Source organism: Rana temporaria, chromosome 10, assembly GCF_905171775.1.
Source record: "Rana temporaria chromosome 10, aRanTem1.1, whole genome shotgun sequence".
Classification (NCBI taxonomy): Eukaryota; Metazoa; Chordata; class Amphibia; order Anura; family Ranidae; genus Rana; species Rana temporaria.
Genome location: NC_053498.1, coordinates 72,768,349 through 72,788,876, shown reverse-complemented (window position 1 = coordinate 72,788,876; position 20,528 = coordinate 72,768,349). Strand labels below are relative to the sequence as shown.

Here is a 20,528-nt window from a genome sequence, read left to right as displayed (position 1 = left end):
TTTTCTGCTGTAACTTTTTTTGCAAATATAAGTTTTTATTTAAGGTTTTTCAGGGATGAACAACGTCCACATATAGAAACATCATTCTACAGTGTAAGGCCCCGTACACACGACCGGATCGATCCGCTGGGATTGATCCGCGGATCAGTTCCAGCAGATAGATCCGGTCGTGTGTACGGCCTAGCGGACATTTTCAGGCGGATAAAAATCCAGCCGACGGATTCCCATTGAAAAAAATTTCTTAGCATGCTAAGAAATCTATCCGCTGGAATCCAGTCCAGCGGACTGATCCGGTCGTCTGTACAGACTCACCGGATCAGTCCGTCCGCTCCCATCCCTCGCATGCGTCGTAATGATTCAACGCATGCGTGGAAGTATTTACCTTCCAGGGTCGCGCACGTCGCCGCGGCGACGGCGCGGCCACGTCACCGCGGATGTACTCCGCGGGGATTTCGATCTGATGGTGTGTACAGCCATCAGATCCAAATCCGCCAGAGGATTTATCCGCTGGAAACGGTCCGGCGGACCGTTTCCAGCGGATATCCTCTCGTGTGTACAAGGCCTAAGAGGTCGCAGCCTCCTCAAGATAATGCGCATAGAATAAGAATATGTAAAACAACAGAATTTCAACAGTCTCAGGTCTACACTGCCTATGTGGCCCGTTGCCACAAGGGCTGCAGGGACAGTCAGGGATTCCCATCCCTTGCTTATCCACTTAATAGAGAGACTGTTCTTCATGCCTTATCACAACTATACATATAAACTAACAATAAAAAGGAAAAGAAAACAGAAAAAAGCACAGAAAAAAAAGAAAGAAGATAGGGGAATTGGAAGGGGGGGGGGGGTAGGGAGGTGGCAGCTGGGGTCAGATATTGACCATTCTCATGCCCCGTATGCAGAGCCTCACATAACCTAATCCTGTGATGGTGTGCTGGTCCCAAATAGGGACTTGCCGTCTTCTGAGTAGATGAACATATTCCAAAGGGTCCACGTTTTTTTATATGTGGACCCTTTATCTCATGCCTGTCATTCACAGTTAGCATCAAGTCTTCCATCCTGTTCATGTCTTCCACCTTCCTCAGCCATAGTGCTGTGGTCGGTGGAGTTTGCTGTTTCCATAGCAAGGGAATGCAGGCTTTTGCTGCGTTCACTAGGTGACGCAAAACTGTTTTGTTGTAGGTTTTGGTGGACATGGTGGATACGTGTAGTAGGAAAAATGCTGGGTAGTCTGGGATCTCAAAGTCAGTACTTTTGGCAGATAGTGCGGTCTGCCGTCCAGAAGGTTGTTAATTTGGGGCACATCCAGAATATATGTAAAACCGTTCCCCTGTCTGTACCACAACGCCAACAGTGCTCCACTGTGTCAGGGAATATAGTGTGGAGTCGGCTGGGTGTCATGTACTATCAGGTCAGCACCTTATAGTTGGTCTCCTGAACCTTAGTGCACAGCGAAGACTTAAGGGAGAGGTGTATCATGTTCTGGATTTGTGGCATCGTAAACGTGCGGTCTAGGTCTATCCCCCATTTCAGGATGCAGGCCAATTCTGGCTGCTCCTTAGGAGTGTTCAGAAGGGCATACGTCTTGGACAGGACCTGGTGCAGTGGTTCCATTCCGGAGCAATACTCCTCAAACGTGGTTAGTGTCCTAGAATATGCTTGAGGGTCCCGCAAAGTTTGGAGAAAGTGGTGGATCTGTGCTGCGTTCCAAAATGGGAGTCGGTAGAGGCCCCCGGAGTCCGTTAACTCCTCAATTGTGAGAGAGAGAGAGAGACTTGTAAAGCGCAACACATGCGAACTGAATCGCGAACTGAATCGCCTCTGTATCCATTTCATGGGTAAGGAACCCCTTGACCTCAGAAGAGATGGGTTTTAATCTTTCTCCTGAAGGCCAAGTGGTCCGACTCCAGTCAGATGGTGGTTGGTAGTGCATTCCACAGGCGAGGTCCCTGGACTGCAAATCTTCGATCTCCTTTGGACTTGTATCTGGCTTTGGGTATCTGGAGGAGGTTTTGATTGGTGGATCGCAGAATGCGATTGGGGTTATGGGCTTTTATTTTTTCGCATAGATATTGGGGGGCATTTCCTTGAATACACTTGTGTATTAGGCAGAGTGCCTTGAAAGTGATTCTGTCTTTTACTGGCAACCAATGAAGGGATCTCAGTGAAGGTGAGATTGATTCCCATGTTTTTTTCCCAGTCACTAGTCGAGCGGCCGTATTTTGAACGACTTGCAGACGAGTGATTTGGTATTTGGGGAGTCCTAGATAGAGGGCATTTGCGTAGTCGAGTCTGGAATTGATGATTGTTCCCACCACGACTGCAATGTCCTCTTTCGGGATAAAGGGCGTGAGTCTGCGTGGTAGGCGCAGCAGATGGTGGGATCCGCTGACTACTGACCCTATTTGTGCATCCATTGTCATGTAGGTATCGAAAATGACTCGGAGACTTTTGACTTTGGTGCTAGGGGTGAGGACAGTGGCAGGTGGGGAGTTTGACTGGGGCGGTACACCTGTCAAACGGTAACGCAGGTGTCCTAAGCCGAGCTCAGGGAGGACAGAAACCTCAGTGGGTAGGCAGTGGTTCGATTAGTTTTACATAGAGGTAGGAACTGTGAGGTCAAAAGACCCGGCGAGTTAAGGGGGACGTTGTGGTCGTTTGCGAGATTTGGATGGTGGCCTGCGCGCATTGTCTCAGGGTATTCCCAATGAGAGGGTGCGATTTTAAGGCTAGTGGTGTGTCCCAGCGCCACAGTGCACTCTTGAAAGGTATGGGAGATTGGTTCTGTTCTAATTGTGCCCATAGTTTCAGTTTGCAGTGGCGGTGCCAGCCAATGACCCTGCCAAGGTGTAGGGCTTGGTAATATCTACAGATGTCCGGCAATGGAAAGTCTAAGCTCCCTAACCATCCTCGCCAGTAATTTTCCACACTTGTCCCTGGACTCGTAACTGGTCTTGCGGCAGAACTGTAACGCCGCTTTCGCCCTATAGTGTAACAAGTCAGTGATCTGGTACTTGAGCACAGTGAGAGCAGTCTCTGGGTCTGTGTTTGTGTCTAGCTTCTGTTGTTGCTAAGGTTTGTAGTAAACGGGAAAGTTGTTCCGCACGTTCACGCCTAATTCGTGCCCCGTGTTTAATGAGGATACCTCTAATGACGGGTTTATGTTCCTTCCACAGGACCCCTGGGTCACAGTCAGGCAGGGCATTCGTTTGAAGATACAGGTCCAATTCCTATGGCCGTAATCATACCATTACTTTTTTCAAATTTTCAAGTCCTTAAAGTGGAGGTGCACACAAAAAGTGAACCCCCGTTTTTTCGGAACCGTCCCCCCCTCCAGTGTCACCTTTCAGGGGGAGGGGGGTGCAGATACCTGTATAATACAGGTATTTGCACCGACTTCCAGGAATGACTCCCACAAGAGTCACTCCACTAAAGGCCCCCCCCCCCACTCCTGCTGTCTTCTGGGAAACACACTGATCCCAGGAGACAGCGAGGATCAGTGAGGGCGCGCTGCTCACGCATGCGCAGTAGGGAACCGGGCTGTAAAGCCGCAACGCTTCACTTCCTGATTCCTCCACCAAGGATGGCGGTGGGGGCAGCCGAGAGAGGAGCGAATGCTCGGCCTCAGCTGCAGACATTGTGGGCGCGCTGGACAGGTAAGTGTCTATTTATTAAAAGTCAGCAGCTGCAGTATTTGTAGCTGCTGGCTTAAAAAAAAAAAAATTGGGTGGACCTCCGCTTTAAGTCTCACTTCCTCCTGGTTTCAAGCCCCTTCCCTGTATTCTGCGATCAAATGCCAAGATTTCATTAGGCATTTGAACCCTGGCACTTGACAGCTGTTGCTAAACTAGTAATTATTTAAGTATGCAATTCACTTTTTTATTCTCACGCATCTAAAGCGGAAGTAAACCCATCCATTTACCAGTTTCAAAAAACAGCCTAATTTCCAGCACGTACCGAAAATGTAACACTCCCATTGGTTAGGCTCTCAACCAAACTGTCAAACTATCCAATGACTGGTGTCACAACTGATCACATGTGCAGCATCATGGCAGTTGTAGATTAAACAGAGGCAAAGATGGCAGCTTCCTTGGCTGAAAACGAACGTTTACTTACACTTTAATTCCACTTTAATTCCTCACCCCTATTATCTTTACCTGAATAAGTAAAGCGGTTTTTCAGTTTAATCAGAGCCATGTCATAATCATCATTATCTGCGTTGTAGTTCTCATGTCTTATAATAGCCGAAACACCAGACACGCTGCGAGCTTGGTTCAAATTATTTGTACCAGCAACAATCCTCCAGTCTTCAATCGGAATAGAGCTGCCAAAGAAGGGAGTAGAGATGTGTTGTTATACAATAATTAAATCACATAGCTTTTGCACTTTCCTGATTTAGTAAAACCGGCACACTCAGAATCTGGTGCAGCTGTGCATGGTAGCCAGCTTCTAGCCTCAGCTTATTCAATAAAGCTGCTTTCACACTGATACTACATGACAGTAAAACAACTGTCATTCTCTGCAACATCAGTCCTACATTGGTCCTACATTGGTTAGGACAAGGATCCTACTTCAATGATATTCAATGGCTGAAGTTGGATCAAAGTCAGACCAAAGAAGTTCAGGGAGCATTTTCAAAGTCGGACCAGTTAAGACGGCTCTCATAGGGAAACATTGATTTTCACACGTCATGCGACATGAGCTTCCAAAGTCGGAGCGTTTGTCATACCAGTGTGAACCCAGGCTTAAGCTTTGACAAAAAAAAAAACTGTTGATTGATTTCTGTGCAGAACTGCATCAGATTTTGCACTCCATAGTTTTGGTAAATCAATCCCACTGTCTCACTTATTTAGTGTTATTGATGTTTCTGCTCTTTTTTTTTATTTCACACAACTAAGAATTTGCATTCAAATTTCCAGTTTCCTTCTGAAACGACCATATACCTGACTTTTATGCTTACCTACTTCCTTTAATATTTTGAGTCACTGACACCGGAACTAGTTCTTCTCTTCATACTTGTTTTAGGTTATTGACTCAAAGAGGTAGATTTGCTAAAGGCAAAAGCAAATCTGCTGTTCTCTTAGGCCTCTTTCACACTGGGGTACGGGCGGAGTTGGCGGTAAAGTGCCGCTATTTTTAGCAGCGCTTTACCGTCATGTTTGCGGAGGTATGCGGCCGCTAGCGGGGCGCTTTTAACTTCTGCTAGCGGCCGAAAAAGGGTTAAAACCACCCACAAAGCGCCACTGCAGCGGCGCTTTGCCAGCGTTATGGCTGCGGTGCCCATTGATTTCAATGGGCAAGAGCGGTGGAGGAGCAGTGTACACACCGTTCCTTCACCGCTCCAAAGATGCTGCTTGCAGGACATTGTTTACCGTCCTGCCAGCGCACCACTCCAGTGTGAAAGCCCTCAGGCTTTCATACTAGAGTGAATAGAGCGGCTCTTTCAGGGTGCTTTGCAGGCGCTATTTTTAGCGTTATAGCACCTGCAAAGCGCTTCAGTGCGAAAGGGGTCTTGGCAAAGTGAACCATCATCCAAACATGTGCAAGCAAAACATTTTTTTTTTAACTCTGTGCTTGTGATTGGGTATTTATTCCAAAGTACTGTATTTATTGGCGTATAACACATACTTTTTTACCCTGAAAATAGAGGCTAAACTGTGCTGTGTTATACGCAGGGAGCTGTGGAAAGTTTGTTTCCTGAAACTTACCTCTTAGGGTGTGTGTTATACGCCTGTGCGTGTTATACGCCGATAAATACGATAATTTTTTTATATATTTTTTTAATGTTTATTATCCTTTTTTAATTGTTATACAAGTAAGCAATAACAACCTGGGTACAATACAAACCCAACTATGCCTCCCTTGTCTCAAAAAAAGAACATTAATAGCATAGAGAATGGTAATGTATATGAAACTATGTTACATGTAGCAATGTATAATATATTCTGTATGTAATGCACTTCTGTCATGATTTAATCTTCCAATAAAGCTTTCGTAAACAAAAAAAAGAAAATAATGACAAATCAGAAGTGTATTACAATGTCATGAGTGCCAAAGGGAAAATAAAGGGAACCATTCTAAGTTTTCGAGTCTAACGTTCTCACTGTAAGAGGGCTGGACACCCACTTATGAAAAAAACTTATCAAAAAGATGAGTTTTTTTAAGAAGTTCAAATGGGAGCTTGTATAAAGGCAGGCTGTCATTTATCAACTGGAGCCAACTGGTTAGAGTAGGACAAGTTGTTCCTTGCCAGGACAGAATATAATATTCGTAATAAACGTTTAGCATGTGTAGGAACAGTCAGTTCACCAAAAATACCTAATAAACTATTTTTTGGGGTGCAAGATATTAGGTAGGCCTAAAACAGTAGACAGAAATGAGCCAACTTCAGACCAAAATACATGGGGGTAGATTCACGTAGAATGGCGTATGTTTGTCCAGGCGTAACGTATCCTATTTATGTTACGCCTCCGCAACTTTTAAAGGCAAGTGCCGTATTCTCAAAAAAAAGTTACGGCGTAGCGTAAATAGGCCTGCGTAAGCCCGCCTAATTCAAATTGTGAAGAGGTGGGCGTGTGTTATGTAAATTAACCCTGACCCGACGTGATTGTCGTTTTTCATGCGTTTTTGAATGCGCCGTCCGTGGAATTTCCCAGTGTGCATTGCTCCAAAGTACGCCGCAAGGACGTATTGGTTTCGACGTGAACGTAAATGATCTCCAGCCCCATTCACGGATGACTTACGCAAACAACGTGAATTTTTCAAATTTCGTTGTGGGAACGACGGCCATACTTAACATTGGTACGCCGTATATACGCCTCATATAGCAGGGGTAACTTTAAAAAGCCTAACGTAAACGGCGTAACTGTACTGCGTCGGCCGGGCGTACGTTCGTGAATTCACGTATCTAGCTGATTTACATATTCTAGGCGGAAATCAGCGTACACGCCCCTAGCGGCCAGCGTAAATATGCAGTTAAGATCCGACGGCGTAAGAGACTTACGCCGGTCGGATCTAATAGAAATCTATGCGTAACTGATTCTATGAATCAGGCGCATAGATACGACGGCACAACTCAGAGATACGACCAAAAGCAATGTACAAAATAAGCCTCGCTTCCACACAAAGTACATTTTTCCTAAAATTCACCAACCAAGTGAAAATCCTATTGCAAAGTGAGAACACAACCCACACATTCTATATATAGATCTGTCACCCTACCTTTCTTTTACTGCGTTCTGTATTTGAGCTCATGGTCAGGTTGTCATTGCGCTCACAAAGGTGAAGGTGGGCATGTGATGTCATAGTCCCTGCGAGTTGCATTGTGTCAGTGATACTAGCTGGCGGTTTCAAAGGTGAATTGGTTGAAAACTGAAGTGAGGACAAAATCCAAAGATGGCGCTATACATTTATCAATGTACATGGCATACGGCAGTGTTCGTTGAGTACATCTAGGGTGATTTTCAACTTAAAAAGGAAAATGCATTCTAACAACAAAATATGCTCCAAAATACCCCCTAAATTTGACCATAGAGCTTTGTAAATCCTATCTGGGCACACACAAATACACCCATTATACTCACATGCCGAAACAGTGGGATGCTGTTAAAACATAGTTGCTGTTGATAAGGGTTCCTCCACAAACATGAACATAACGTTTTGCATTAGGAACTTGTAAACTGACTTGCCAGAGCCATTCTCCAGGACTGGCCAAGGTGCCCCCAATAATTCTACTACTAGCCATCTGTTTCCCACAATCTGTAAGACAAAGGAAATAATTAACACAACTATAGATAAAACCATAGCAACCAATATTTTAAAAATGATGCTGGGTATACACATTTTTCAGCAGTTTTGGAATTTTTTATCTGATTTCAACCACAACAAATATACTAGCACCAGTTTCATTCGTTTCCCAGTTTTGATCTACCAATGAAAATTGTGGCTAAAATGTTCAAATGACTTCTACAGCAGTTGGTGAGCTAAAACTGAGAAATGATTAAAAAGAGAAGTATATTTTTCTAACTGGGGAGGCTGCTATCTTTTTACCATGAACTCATTTATAGAAAAATCATATATGCATCATTGAAAACAATAAAACATTAACAGCGCTGAATGAAACAAAAATTCATCTGAACTGAGAGTTCATAATCTACAATAATCAATAGTCAGGAGTGTTAATCAGAACCCCATTCATAAGACTCATCTGAGAGATTATCCCAAAAAGTCTTATAGGTAATGCAGCGAATATGTGTGGCAACTTTTAAACTTCACTTCACTGGTGGCAATTCTGGACAGTGATACAATCCATCCCCCTCTGAAGACGTGAACCAATCACGAAACCCGTCAGGGCGTGGCTACGCGACGTATCGTACACACAGGAGAGAGCTTCAACTGGTGGCAATACTGGACAGTGTTACAATCCATCCCCAGTGAAAGCAGAGAATTCCGTCACTTATGTGCCCCTTAGGTTATTCTACTCACCAGACCCCAGCTCATTAAAGCGTTGAAAGCTCCTCTTATCCACAGGTCATCAGCCACTCTCCTCTAAGCCCCAGCTCAGTATAGCATTGAACGCTTCTTTTATCCAAAGATCATCAGCCACTCTGCTCCTGGTGTGTGTTGGTTTCAATCAGTGGGTGCGTGCATGCGATCATGGAAGTGAACAGAGAAGCTCTATAGTGTAAAACCCTTTTATTACAAGATACACAGCCCCACATAACACATATTCTTACAAGAAATAGGTGAAATAAAAGCACATCACATGGAGAGACATCAGCTCACTCAGATAGGTGTTCCTCCGAACAGACTAGCAGCTGGGTGAGTCCCGGGTTGAAGCTCTCTCCCGTGTGTACGATACATCGCGTAGCCACGCCCTGACGTGTTTCGTGATTGGTTCACGTCTTCAGAGGGGGATGAATTGTATCACTGTCCAGTATTGCCACCAGTGAAGTGAAGTTTAAAAGTTGCCTCACATATTTGCTGCATTACCTATCAGACTTTTTGGGAGTCATATGAATGGGGTTCTGATTAACACTCCTGACAATTGATTATTGTAGATTATGAACACTCAGTTCAGATGAATTGTTGTTTCATTCAGCGCTGTTAATGTTTTATTGTTTTCAATGATACATATATAATTTTTCTACACATTTATAATAGCTGCTAAACTGCTCCAAATTGTTCACACCATAGAGCGCTAGGAACAGAATTATCTTTGGATTTTTTCTGATATTTTTACATGAACTAATTTATGTTTTTTTAAATGTTTAAAATGTATTTTTGGTTATATTTGTATGACATTTATGGTAGTGAAGGTAATGCGTTTTTGACCAATTCAGTGGTTGTTGTGGATTTTGTTGCTGGGTTTTTCCCTTTTGTCTTTTTTATACATTATGCAATTGCAATCCCAGTGTCCAGGACACTCTGGGTATTTCTTGTACAAAGAGTTTTATTGAAAAACACATCAACAATCAAAAAAAGAGAATACAAAAGAAAAAAAAGCAGTGGAGGACACACCATAAGCTTATCATATATCAGAAAAGATAGTCCGTAAACCTGAGATTAGTCCAGCTCCTAGGGATCCGAAAGCGAATCCAGAAGGCCGGCAATAGAATGTCCTCAACTCAAGTGGCCTGCTAGAGTGACCTAATGCTGGCTTAGGTAACATTCCGGTTATCACACTGGGGTAAATGTAAAACTTAAAAGCACAGTTGTTATACGATACACAACCTTACAAAAAATATATATATATATATATATATATATATATATATATATATATATAAAAATAAATGATATAACAAAAATAATAAAAAAAAAATATATATATATATATATATATATATATATATATAAATAAAATTCAAGCAGGCACATAGCAGAGGATATCAGTATTCCAATTTGTAAAATAAGTAATGCATCCTGTGTCCAAGGCCAGCAGGACCAAGCCTGAGGGCCCAAGCCACAAAGAAAGAAAGGGAGGATGAAAAGAAAGAAAGCCAGCTAAAAAAGTAGCATGAACAAGTAGCGATGAAGGGAAAGAGGAATAGAAATGGAAAAGAACAGCAAGAAGAAAGTAAAAAGAATAAAAGAAGATAGAAGAAAGAAAGAAGGAAGGGGGTCCACGGGGCGGGGGGAACGGAGACTCATCAAAGAGAAAGTAGTGCTGGGTCAAACCGTGAAGGGTGGTTGTAAGCCACCCAGGGTTGCCATACCCGGAGAAATTTATCGTGGGTATCTGCTAACACAGCAGTAAGTTTCTCATTAACCATAATATCATTAATGCAGTTTTTAACTGCTTCGAAGCTGAGAACCGGGGTCTTCCAGGCCCTTGCAATGATCAATTTAGTTGCAGTAAAAACATGCGCCGCCAACTGGCGTTCAGGGCGGAGAAGCTCCATGATCGGTTTCCATAAAAGGGCCTCAAAAGGGTCCCTCTTCAAGTTGGTATTAAAGAGGTTGCGGAGCAACGCATAAACTCTAACCCACAATCTGCATACCCTGGGACAGGTCCACCAGATATGTGCCATTGTACCCTCCTGAGAGCATCCACGGAAACACAAAGGAGAATAAGAAGGTATGAAACTCGCCAGCCTGGCCGGGGTATAATACCACCTATAGAACACTTTATAAGCGTTCTCCTGAAAGAGAACATTCGTAGAGCATTTAGACAATGCCATGGTCATAGCCTGCCAATCTTCCGGATCGAGTTGCTTCCCAAGCTCAGCCTCCCACTGGAGGTGATAAGGTCTCAAAGGCGGTCTCTTAGAGTTGGTAATCGCTGTATAAATCAGAGATATGAAACCCGGGGAATGGGGGCGCGATCTACATAAGCTTTCGAAGGGGGTCATGATATAGGGGGTAGGTTGGGATCTGAGAAGGCGCTGAAGGAAATGTCGGAGTTGTAAGTAGCTATAGTGTTCCCTGAGGGGAATATCATGGGAGGAACGTAAGAGTGAAAAATAAATAATCTTGGTTGGAGAAAGCATAGAATGAACATCTACGAAGCCATGTTCAGTCCACCATGCAAACTGTAAGGGATTATCCCTACCTGGTGGAAATAAGGGGCTATGAAGAAGGTGAAGTAACGGAAGATGAGGGGAGATCAGACCTGCAGAATATTTAACCGGATCCCATAACCAAAGGGAATGGGCCAGACAAGGACCTATAGAAGGCGGGCGATGTGCTCGAGGGAGCCATGGAAGAGAGGCTAGAGGCGTCGGGTGGGAGTCCACCAAATCAAAAGTAGCCCACAATGGCATTTGCTGTTTCTCATGGAGACGAGACAATGGAGCAATACCCGCCGCAGTATAGTAAGCATGCAAATTAGGAACCGACAGGCCACCATTAATTCTGCATAAGTTTACGTTGGTGTATTCTAAGGATATGAGAGGGTACCTGGACAGGTAAAACCCGAAAATAATAGAGCAGTTTCGGAAGATAGGTCATACGTACCGTCGCCACCCTCCCGAACCAAGAGAGCGGAAGGGTGGACCAAGAGGCGAGCATAGCTGTCAATTTGCCAAACAAAGAAGGAAAGTTGGCCTGATACAGTTCGGAGTACTTCGAGGTAAGCTTAATCCCCAAATAGGGTAATGAGGTCAACCATTGAAAAGGGAACGCCGACCGTAGGGAGTCCAATTCCAAGGGGGAAAGGTTGATAGACATTGCCTTCGATTTTGCCTGATTAACTGCTAAGCCTGAGAACAAGGCAAAAGAATCCAAAAGGGACAACAAATTGGGGAGAGAAATTCTAGGTTTGGTGATGGTCAACAGAATGTCATCTGCAAATAGTGACAATTTGTGTGAAGTACCCGCCACCTCCACCCCCGACACGTCCGGATGGGATCGAATGGCCTCCGCCAAAGGCTCAAGAGCCAGGACGAACAGGAGCGGGGAAAGCGGGCACCCCTGCCGTGTCCCCCTCCTAATGGGGAAGGTGGATGACTCAAATCCATAGTACCGAACCTTGGCCTGAGGGGAGTCATAGATAGCCGAAATCCAGCCCAAAAAAGAAGTGCCAAAGCCATAATGGCTAAGGACTTGTGTCAAATAAGGCCACGACAATGTGTCAAAGGCCTTATTGACATCGAGGGACAAAAACATTGTTTCCAGGGACCTGGCATGTACAATATGTTGAATTTGGAGAAGCCGTCTAATCGCATCCCCCGCTTGTCGACAAGGGACAAAGCCCACCTGATCCTTCTTTATCAGGCGTGGGAGAAAAGAATTCAATCGATTGGCCAAAATCTTAGTCAAGATTTTCATATCGATATTAATTAAGGAGATTGGCCGAAAATTAGCCCAAGAGGAATGGTCCCTATCCGGCTTCGGGATCATCACAATGTTAGCGGTCAGCAGATCAGGCGTGAACGACTGACCCTTCTTTATGGAATTATACATGGCCGCCAAATGTGGGGCCAGGACGTCCGCTAACTTCCGATAATACAAGGCCGTGAAGCCATCCGGGCCCGGTCTCTTGCCGACCTTCAAGTCCTTAATACATTGAAGAACTTCCTGGACCTGAATATCTTGGTCCATCAAAGACGTGTGTGTGTCTGATAGAGAAGGCAAGGATAAGTTAGACAAAAAGGTATCTAGACCTTGAGTAGATGAATGAGTAGGGGGAGAATAGAGCTTTGTAAGACGGTGGCGGAATTCATCCAATATCCGTTGTGGGTTACCCGTGAGGACGTTGTGGCGGGTGCGCAGGTTTATGGGAGTAAATTTAGGGGCGAAGGTTCGGAGTCTATTAGCCAGCATCGCGTTAGGTTTATTCGCCTTGGCGTACCACTTTTGGCGAGCCCAACGCAAAGTACGTTCGGCTTCATTAGTTAAACATAAATCTAAGTCCGTACGGGCCGCATCTAAAAGTCTGCGATTCGCCGGGGAGGGAGTCTGCTTGAAGGCCGTAGACAAGACCTCCAAACACTGCTCCAGAGCACGACGAGCTTGAGTACGCTCTCTCTTACGCTGTGACGCTATGCGAATCACATGACCCCGAAGGACCGCTTTATATGCTTCCCACAACGTCACAGGAGATGAGACAGTCCCCGTATTGAGGTTAAAATAGTCCTTAGAAGCTTCGTGGATATCATTAAGTAGGCATGTGCAAAAGGGAAAATTTTGTTTTGTTTCGTTTCGTTTTAATTCGTTATTTAATTAATTTTGTTAAGTTAGGTTCGTTACATGTGTTAAATTCGTTTTCGGAACTCGTTCGTTTTCGACCGAATTTCGAAAAATCTGGTCGAATTCGAAAATATTTCGACCGTTTTCGGAATTCGTTTGTTTTCGACCGAATTTAGAAAAATCCGGTCGAATTCTAAAGTATTTCGACCGGATTCGACAACAAATAATCTCTTTTCGAATATAATTTCGAAATTTGATCGGAATTCGAAAAAAAAAAAATAATTTGAATTCCAAATCGAAAACCCGCGGACGAAATTCGATCGGAATTCAAAAAAAAAAAAAAAAAAAAAAATTTTTTTCGAATTCCAAATCGAAAACCCGCGGACGAAATTCGATCGGAATTCGAAAAAAAAAAAAAATCGAATTCCGATCGAATTTCGGAATCGAAAACGTTCGGATTCGGTAAATTCATTAATATTGCAATTCGGGAATTTGTATGCATCCGAATGTCCGAATAATGAAAAATTCGTCCGAATTTCGATTCGAAACTAAACGAAATGCACATGCCTATCATTAAGAATCTATTTAAAAGACAGGCGAGAGTCGTTCATGACCCAGGGGGCATATTGCGGTTTGTTGAGAAGAGAGTGACATACTGTCAAAACAGGGTCATGATCCGACCAGGGGGCCGCTAAAATGGAAACAGAGTCGACCAAAGGAAGATGTTTCCAGAGTACAAACATATGGTCGATCCTGGAATGGGAGTGATGAGGGTGAGAATAGTGGGTATAGTCCCTACCAAGGGGATGAAACTCCTGCCAGAGATCCACCAAGTCGTGAGTACGCAAAGCCCGAAGGAACTTTTTAGCAGCGGGAGAGGGGGATTTGTGTTCCGATGGATACTTGTCAAGCGAGGGGCTCAGCGACACATTGGAGTCACCAGCAAGCAGAAGTGTGCCCTTTTGATGGGTCCTTAACAGTGAGCAGACGTGGGTCAGAAAGGGTCCCGGATTATCATTCGGGGCGTAGTAAGTCATGATAGTTACCTCATTATCCTGAACTGCACCCTGCAAGAGGAGATATCTGCCATCCGGATCAGCGATCTGTTTACTGCAAATAAATGGAACTGAATTGCGTATGGCAATACGAACACCTTTCTGTTTAGTAGGACCATTAGCTAAATAAACTTGGGAGTAGTTTGAAGCAAAATACTTAGGACAAGAAGAAGTGGAGAAGTGGGTTTCCTGTAAACATGCTATATCAATGTTTTGCTGTTTAAGGTATTTGAAAACCTTGACTCTTTTTTGAGGGGAGTTCATGCCCTGGACATTCAGGGACAACCAGCGAAGGGTCATTGAATCAGGGGAATATCTCTACAATATACTCTGTTCACGCACCCCGGGGACCAAAGAAGAAAGGGGGAGAAAAGAAAAGAAAAAGAGGCAGAAGAAAGGGAGAAAAAAACAGAAGACAAAAGAGAGCAAAATAGAGCTCGGAGTAGAGCAAAGACTAGGTACATAGATGCATCATGACGTGGGCGCTGAAGCCCACAATGGGGTGGGACCACGACTAAGACAGCCGTCCTAGTCAGGTGCCAACACATGAGGGGAACAGTGGTCCGTCGGGACCACCAGCCTATTTTTTTTTTTTTTATATAACTTAAATAACATTAGCACAGAAACTAAAACATCAGTAAAAACAGGGCAAAATCAAAAAGAAAAAACATGGTTCAAACAATGACAAAAATGGCGACTACCATAGGCAGTCAACAGATTGAAACATATGACGTGCAGGTCCCCCGAGCCCCCAGAGACGACCAACATAGGGCCGTCAACTCCCGGAAGCAAGAGGGACCGAAGCACCACAACCATAGTCACGACCCCTCAGCCCCACAAGGCTGGAGCGGAGGGCCGCGGCACGGTATCCCTAAACACACCCAATCCGGCAAACTGCGGGAGCGTCCCCCACCCCAAATGCACCCCCTCCCCTCTCCGCAACACCCCAGAAAATCACAGGAATAGTTAAAACGAACAAATAATAAAAAACTAAAATAAAAGTAAACTCACAGCCCGACCCGTTTGGGCAAAATGGGGGGACATCAGAGGAGGAGGGGCAGGGAGGCACACTCAGGTCAAGGCCTCGCATGGCAACAAAGGGAGGGCAGTCAGTGCCCCGGACCACCATCTCACCAGTGGGGCGGTCAGCAGGGCAACCCCCCCCAGCCACGCAGTCACGGCCAAAACAGGACGAAGTAACAGCAGGGGGACACAAACCAAAATCCGCCATCCCGATCCATGTGTGGAGCTAACAAGAGAGCAACGTCCAGATGGTGCAACACAGGATCGGGTAGCCTTGAAGAAAAAAAACAAACAAAAAAAAAAAAGATTGGGTGCAATCAAAATGGGAAAAAATCAAGCAAGTTCAGCCATTGTTGGACTGCTGAAAACGCTGGGCCTGCAAATCTCGCAGGGCCTAGGATCCAGACTGAGAGCCCTGAGAAGCCCGGGAGAGCTGACGGGGTGGTCCGGAGGGTCCGGGCCTGGAAGATGAAGACGGAGCATCATGCTGGGATGGAGGGAGGCCCAGTTGAAGATCCAGGAAGTGGCGCTTCAGATCGGCAGGGGAGGTAGCTTGGTAGTGGCGACCCAGGTGAGAGAAAGACAACTTGAACGGGAATCCCCATCGGTATTTTATCCCATGGGACTGAAGGATTTGAAGGTAAGGCTTGAGGCCCCGTCGCCTAGCAATTGTGACCCGCGAAAGGTCAGCGAACAGCTGGAGGGGATTACCTTGGAATGAAAGGTCCTGACGTTCCCTAGCAGACTGCAAAAGCTTCTCCTTAGTACGATAGTAATGGAACTTGATAATCACATCCCTCGGGGGCCCCTCAGAAGGCTTGGGGGCCAAGGACCTGTGAATGCGAATTCGAGCCTGTCTGCCGGTATGCCAGGAGCCAATTCTTGGAAGAAAGCAGTAGCTGTTCCCTGCAAGTCGGTAATGACCTCGGGGATACCACGGACGTGCATATTGTCTCTGCGGGCCCTATTTTCCACGTCTTCCAACTTGTCCCGTAATGTTTCCAGCTCAGTTGACAACCTGCACACCTCCTCTTCATGGCCATCTAACACAGTGGTGGCCAAGTCCATGCGTTGCTCCAACTGATTGGTGCGATGGCCTATTTCTTTAAGGCCCCGCACAAAGTCTGAGGAGAGCTTACGAGAGGCAGTGGTGATTTCATCCCTCACAATGCTGCGGAATTTGGCCAGCAAAGTCTCCGAGTCTGCAGGGAGAGTGCTCTCCCCATCCATGGGAAACAGATGGAGACTGTCAGCAGGGGATCCCGAACCAGCAGCAGAGAGCCGGGTTTCTTCATCAGGCTCCGGAGGCTCAGGCGCCATCTTGCTCCGGCCCCTACCCGAGGCTGGGGAAAGCTTACCGGGCTGCCGCTTCTGTTGTTTGTTCTTCGCGGCGCGGTGCATAACCACCGGCTGCCCCGTGTACTCACAAGCTCCCGGAGGTGAGTAAGTAATGTCCCCGCTGATTCTGTGCTACGTTAGGCTGGTTTGTTGATCCCGACGGCGCGGAGCTAAGGAATCAGGCAGGCATCTCCATCACTCGCGCGCATGCGCCCCCCAGATCAATGTCCATTTCAAGGGGTAATGTGCCCCCGGGCAGTCAAAGGGGACAGTGGTCTATATACAATTGTTTCTGCAGCAAGATCAGGCAGCAAGTAATGATTGATTAGATAGATGGGTAGGTGGCACCGACCAGGCACTGATCAGGGCTGAGGGGTAGTAGGATGCCTGAGAAGGCCAGGAGTAGTTGGAGCAGCAAGATGGCCGCCGACCTCCAGGAGAAGGCCGAAGTCGTGGTCTTTCCTGAGAGGGGAGGCCGGCCGAGTGATCGTTAGGCCTGGTGTCCCCCTCCTATGCTGCAATCGTGTCCCCAGAGCAGGCTGCTAGATGGTGACAGCCCAGGAAGTCAGTCGGTCGGGGAAAGACCTAGGCCCGTTACTCACAGTATCCTGATGGCTGCAGGAATCCGGACAGTAGGCCGCAAGATGGCGCCGCGGAGCTCCGCGATCCCCGGTCGGAGATTAGGGGGTTACCCCCCAGCAGAGCGGGCAGGTGGATACCTCCGGAGATGTCCCGGCTGGCGGGAGGAGGCACAGGCCGCAAGATGGCGGCGGCGTGGAGCGGGTCACTTCACAGCTGTAACCCGGGATTCTCGGTGGATGTGCCTCCAAACACGCCGGACCGGCCACAGTCAGCTATGTGAGGTAGGTGGCGTAGTAGCTGCCGAGTTAGGCTGGAATTGAGGCGAGGATGGCAGTGGATTCTCTCTGCCTGTGTGGAGATCAGCATCCACCCACTCTGGGTATTTCTAAGTTAAAGCGGAGGTCCACCCGATTTTTTTTTTTTTAAAAGCCAGCAGCTACAAATACTGCAGCTGCTGACTTTTTAAAAATGGACACTTACCTGTCCAGCGCGCCCGCGATGTCAGCAGATGAGGCTGAGCAATCGCTCGGTCCTCAGCTGCTTCCGCCGCCATCCTCGGTGAGGGAATCAGGAAGTGAAGCCTTGCGGCTTCACTGCCCGATTCCCTACTGCGCATGCGCGAGTATTGCGGCGCGCCATCACTGGTCCCTGCTCTCTCCTGGGAACAGTGTTTCCCAGAAGACAGAGGGGGGGGGATGACGTGAAGGGGCTGGACTCCCACGCAAGTCAGAACCCAGAAGAGGTGCAAATACCTGTCTTAGACAGGTATCTGCACCCCCCTCCCCCTGAAAGGTGCCAAATGTTAACATATAAATAAAGACAAAACTTTTATTTTAGTTTTGGACAGAGTGGTGATGGATTGGAACACCTATTAGGTTATTAGGTTTTTCTTTCTGTATCTGCCCCTGTTAGGGAGAATTGACCTGATTACCATTATCATTGAAAGTGAACGTAAAAGAAATACCCAAATTTTAGGTTGTCCCCTGAAAAGTAATAACGTGGAAATCTTCAAATGGGGGGACTAGTTCTGGTGGACTGGTGGCTTCAAGGGATTCTTTAAATTTGCAGGGATTTCCTCTCCCTTCCTGTTTTGGCTATGGGAAGTGAAAAGAACTCTCCTTAATGGGACACAAATGGCAACTAATAAAACTGACAAGGGTTATAACGCTCCCTTACGCTATCCAAAAAATAATAATTGTCTAGATACTGTATATCAGTGGTCATCAACCCTGTCCTGCAGGGCCCACTAACAGGCCAGGTTTTATGTATTACCTTGGGGAGATGCAGTCTAGAATACTGCAATCACTGAGGAGCAAATGATATCAGCTGTGATGTATTTCAGTTATCTTGCAAACCTGGCCTGTTAGTGGGCCCTGCAGGACAAGGTTGATGACCACTGCTGTATATGATTGGTCAGGAGACTGTGCAGACCCACTTCTCAGCTAAAAGCTAATAGAAAGCTGCAAAATTGCCAACAAAATTGTACGACTAGCTTTGTGATAGGAGAGCAGATATTAGCAGCATAGTTGTCAACATTTTTGCATTGGTGTTCTTCACCTCTTACGGTGCTGATTGCTGCCATCATCATATCCATGGTGGATTAGGCTGTTTATTTCACTTGTTCATAGAGGTGCCATCATGTCATTACAATTTAGTAGCCACAGCACTCCATGCTATTACTCTTGCATGTAGTTACATGATTGTCTTCAGTGTTTGTCACACACTTTGACATGTAGCAAGGTCTTGAACAGGCTTTTACAACCAGAGTTTCCTGGAACAGTTGGTTTCCTCCAGAGGTTGCTAGTGGTTCCTTAAGCAATGACAGGTTTGCCTTCCACCTACAATGACCACCAATGTAAAGGGGTACTTTTCCATTGACATACAATTAATGGCAGCTTTTCTCAACCAGGGTTTTGTGGAACACTAGGGTTCCTCCAGAGTTTGCTTGGGGTTTCTTGAGCAGTGGTGGACTAAACTCCCATCTGATAGTTCTGACAGCAATGCCACTTGGCAGAGCCAACAGTATGGGACCAATTAAACTTTTCATCTCTTGTTATTTAGCCACTGTAACCACTGGCATCATTGATCATGTTAGCTGTTTTTTTAAGGAGAACATTTATATAAAATCATTTTTAGCAGTGATTTACCTGAATATTATTGAAAGGGTTCTTCTGTTGTAAAAAGCCTGAGAAAATCTGGTCTAGAAGGACCATTGGGAGGGACCTGTGACTAAAGGCCCCTTTTCACATGGGGTGGATTCTGTCCTGATCAGCAGGAGATCAGCTCACGGATCCCCTGCTGATTGAAGCAGAGCTGGCGGATGAAACTTCTGTGTCTGTTTAGTTTCTGCAGATCATACACGGACAGAGCCCACTCTGCTCTTATGGGCGGCTTGGAGTAAAGGGACCTCGCTGTCCGTTTACACCCGACTACTCTCCAATCTGATCCACCTAAACATAAAAAGGACTGATTCCCATCCATTTCTGGCCCGGATCTGACCCGGAGCTAGGCAGGTGTAACCAGATACAAATCTGTTTACTCCTGTCTGTCCATAGGAATGCATAGATCTTTCGATCAGGATCACCTGAAAAATTAACAGGCAAAACTGATTAAATCGCCCGTGTGAAAGGGGCCTTAAGATTACAGTTTGGGGAAAGTCATTGGAAATGATAGAAAAATAGTTGCAGAAGGCAAATTTTCTGCTTATTAGCCCCCAATAGTTCAGATCTGTGAAATAGAAAACATCTCCGCTCGATGTTATAAAGAAGAGAAGGGGTGTTCTGTAGTCCGGCTCCTAACACTTCCTGTTCTAGACTGACAACACTGCTTCTCTATGGATACAGTACAGTGAGTGATCGTTGTACCTCTAGGACTGCTAGCGTGTTACTGACAGGATCACCAGGTAAAAGGCATAGAACTAAAGTTTAATTGTTGAGTGAAATTCTGCTTTTACAAGTCCAACAAAAGCTCCAGCCCTTGGGGTTGATTTCCTAAAAAGGGAGAGTGCAAAACCTGATGTAGCTGTGCATGGTAGCCAATCAGCTTCTAACTTCAGCTTGTTCAATTAAGCTTTGACAAAACAACCTGCAAACTGATTGGTTTCTATCTAGAGCTGCACCAGATTTTGCACTCTCCAGTTTTAGTAAATCAATCCCCATGCTCCTTGTACAGAGAATGTGAAAAGCCAGACTTACTAAATATTCCTTTCCTCAACTCAGTTGAAAGTTCTTTTATTCCGTAATAGTCTGGCTTGATGCAATGTCCTGCTACTGTTCTTCAAATGAAAAGACACTAAAAAAGATTTAGACTAAACTTATGCTGCGTACACACGATCGGGCTTTTACCTGGCCAACTCACATCGGAATTCCGACGGAGAAAAATAGAACATGTTCTATATCTAAA

General features: G+C 45.7%; 1 protein-coding gene across 1 annotated transcript in view; it reads right to left on the bottom strand.

The window, feature by feature from the left end:
• LOC120915178 (transmembrane protease serine 13-like) overlaps window positions 1-20,528 on the bottom strand; it is an 89,863-nt gene that overhangs the window by 7,796 nt on the left and 61,539 nt on the right. The window contains exons 8-9 of the mRNA XM_040325462.1: window positions 7,581-7,755; window positions 4,155-4,321 (exon numbers count right to left, since the gene is read on the bottom strand). Coding sequence (XP_040181396.1) covers window positions 4,155-4,321; window positions 7,581-7,755 — 342 coding nt within the window. The remainder of the gene's footprint in view (window positions 1-4,154; window positions 4,322-7,580; window positions 7,756-20,528) is intronic.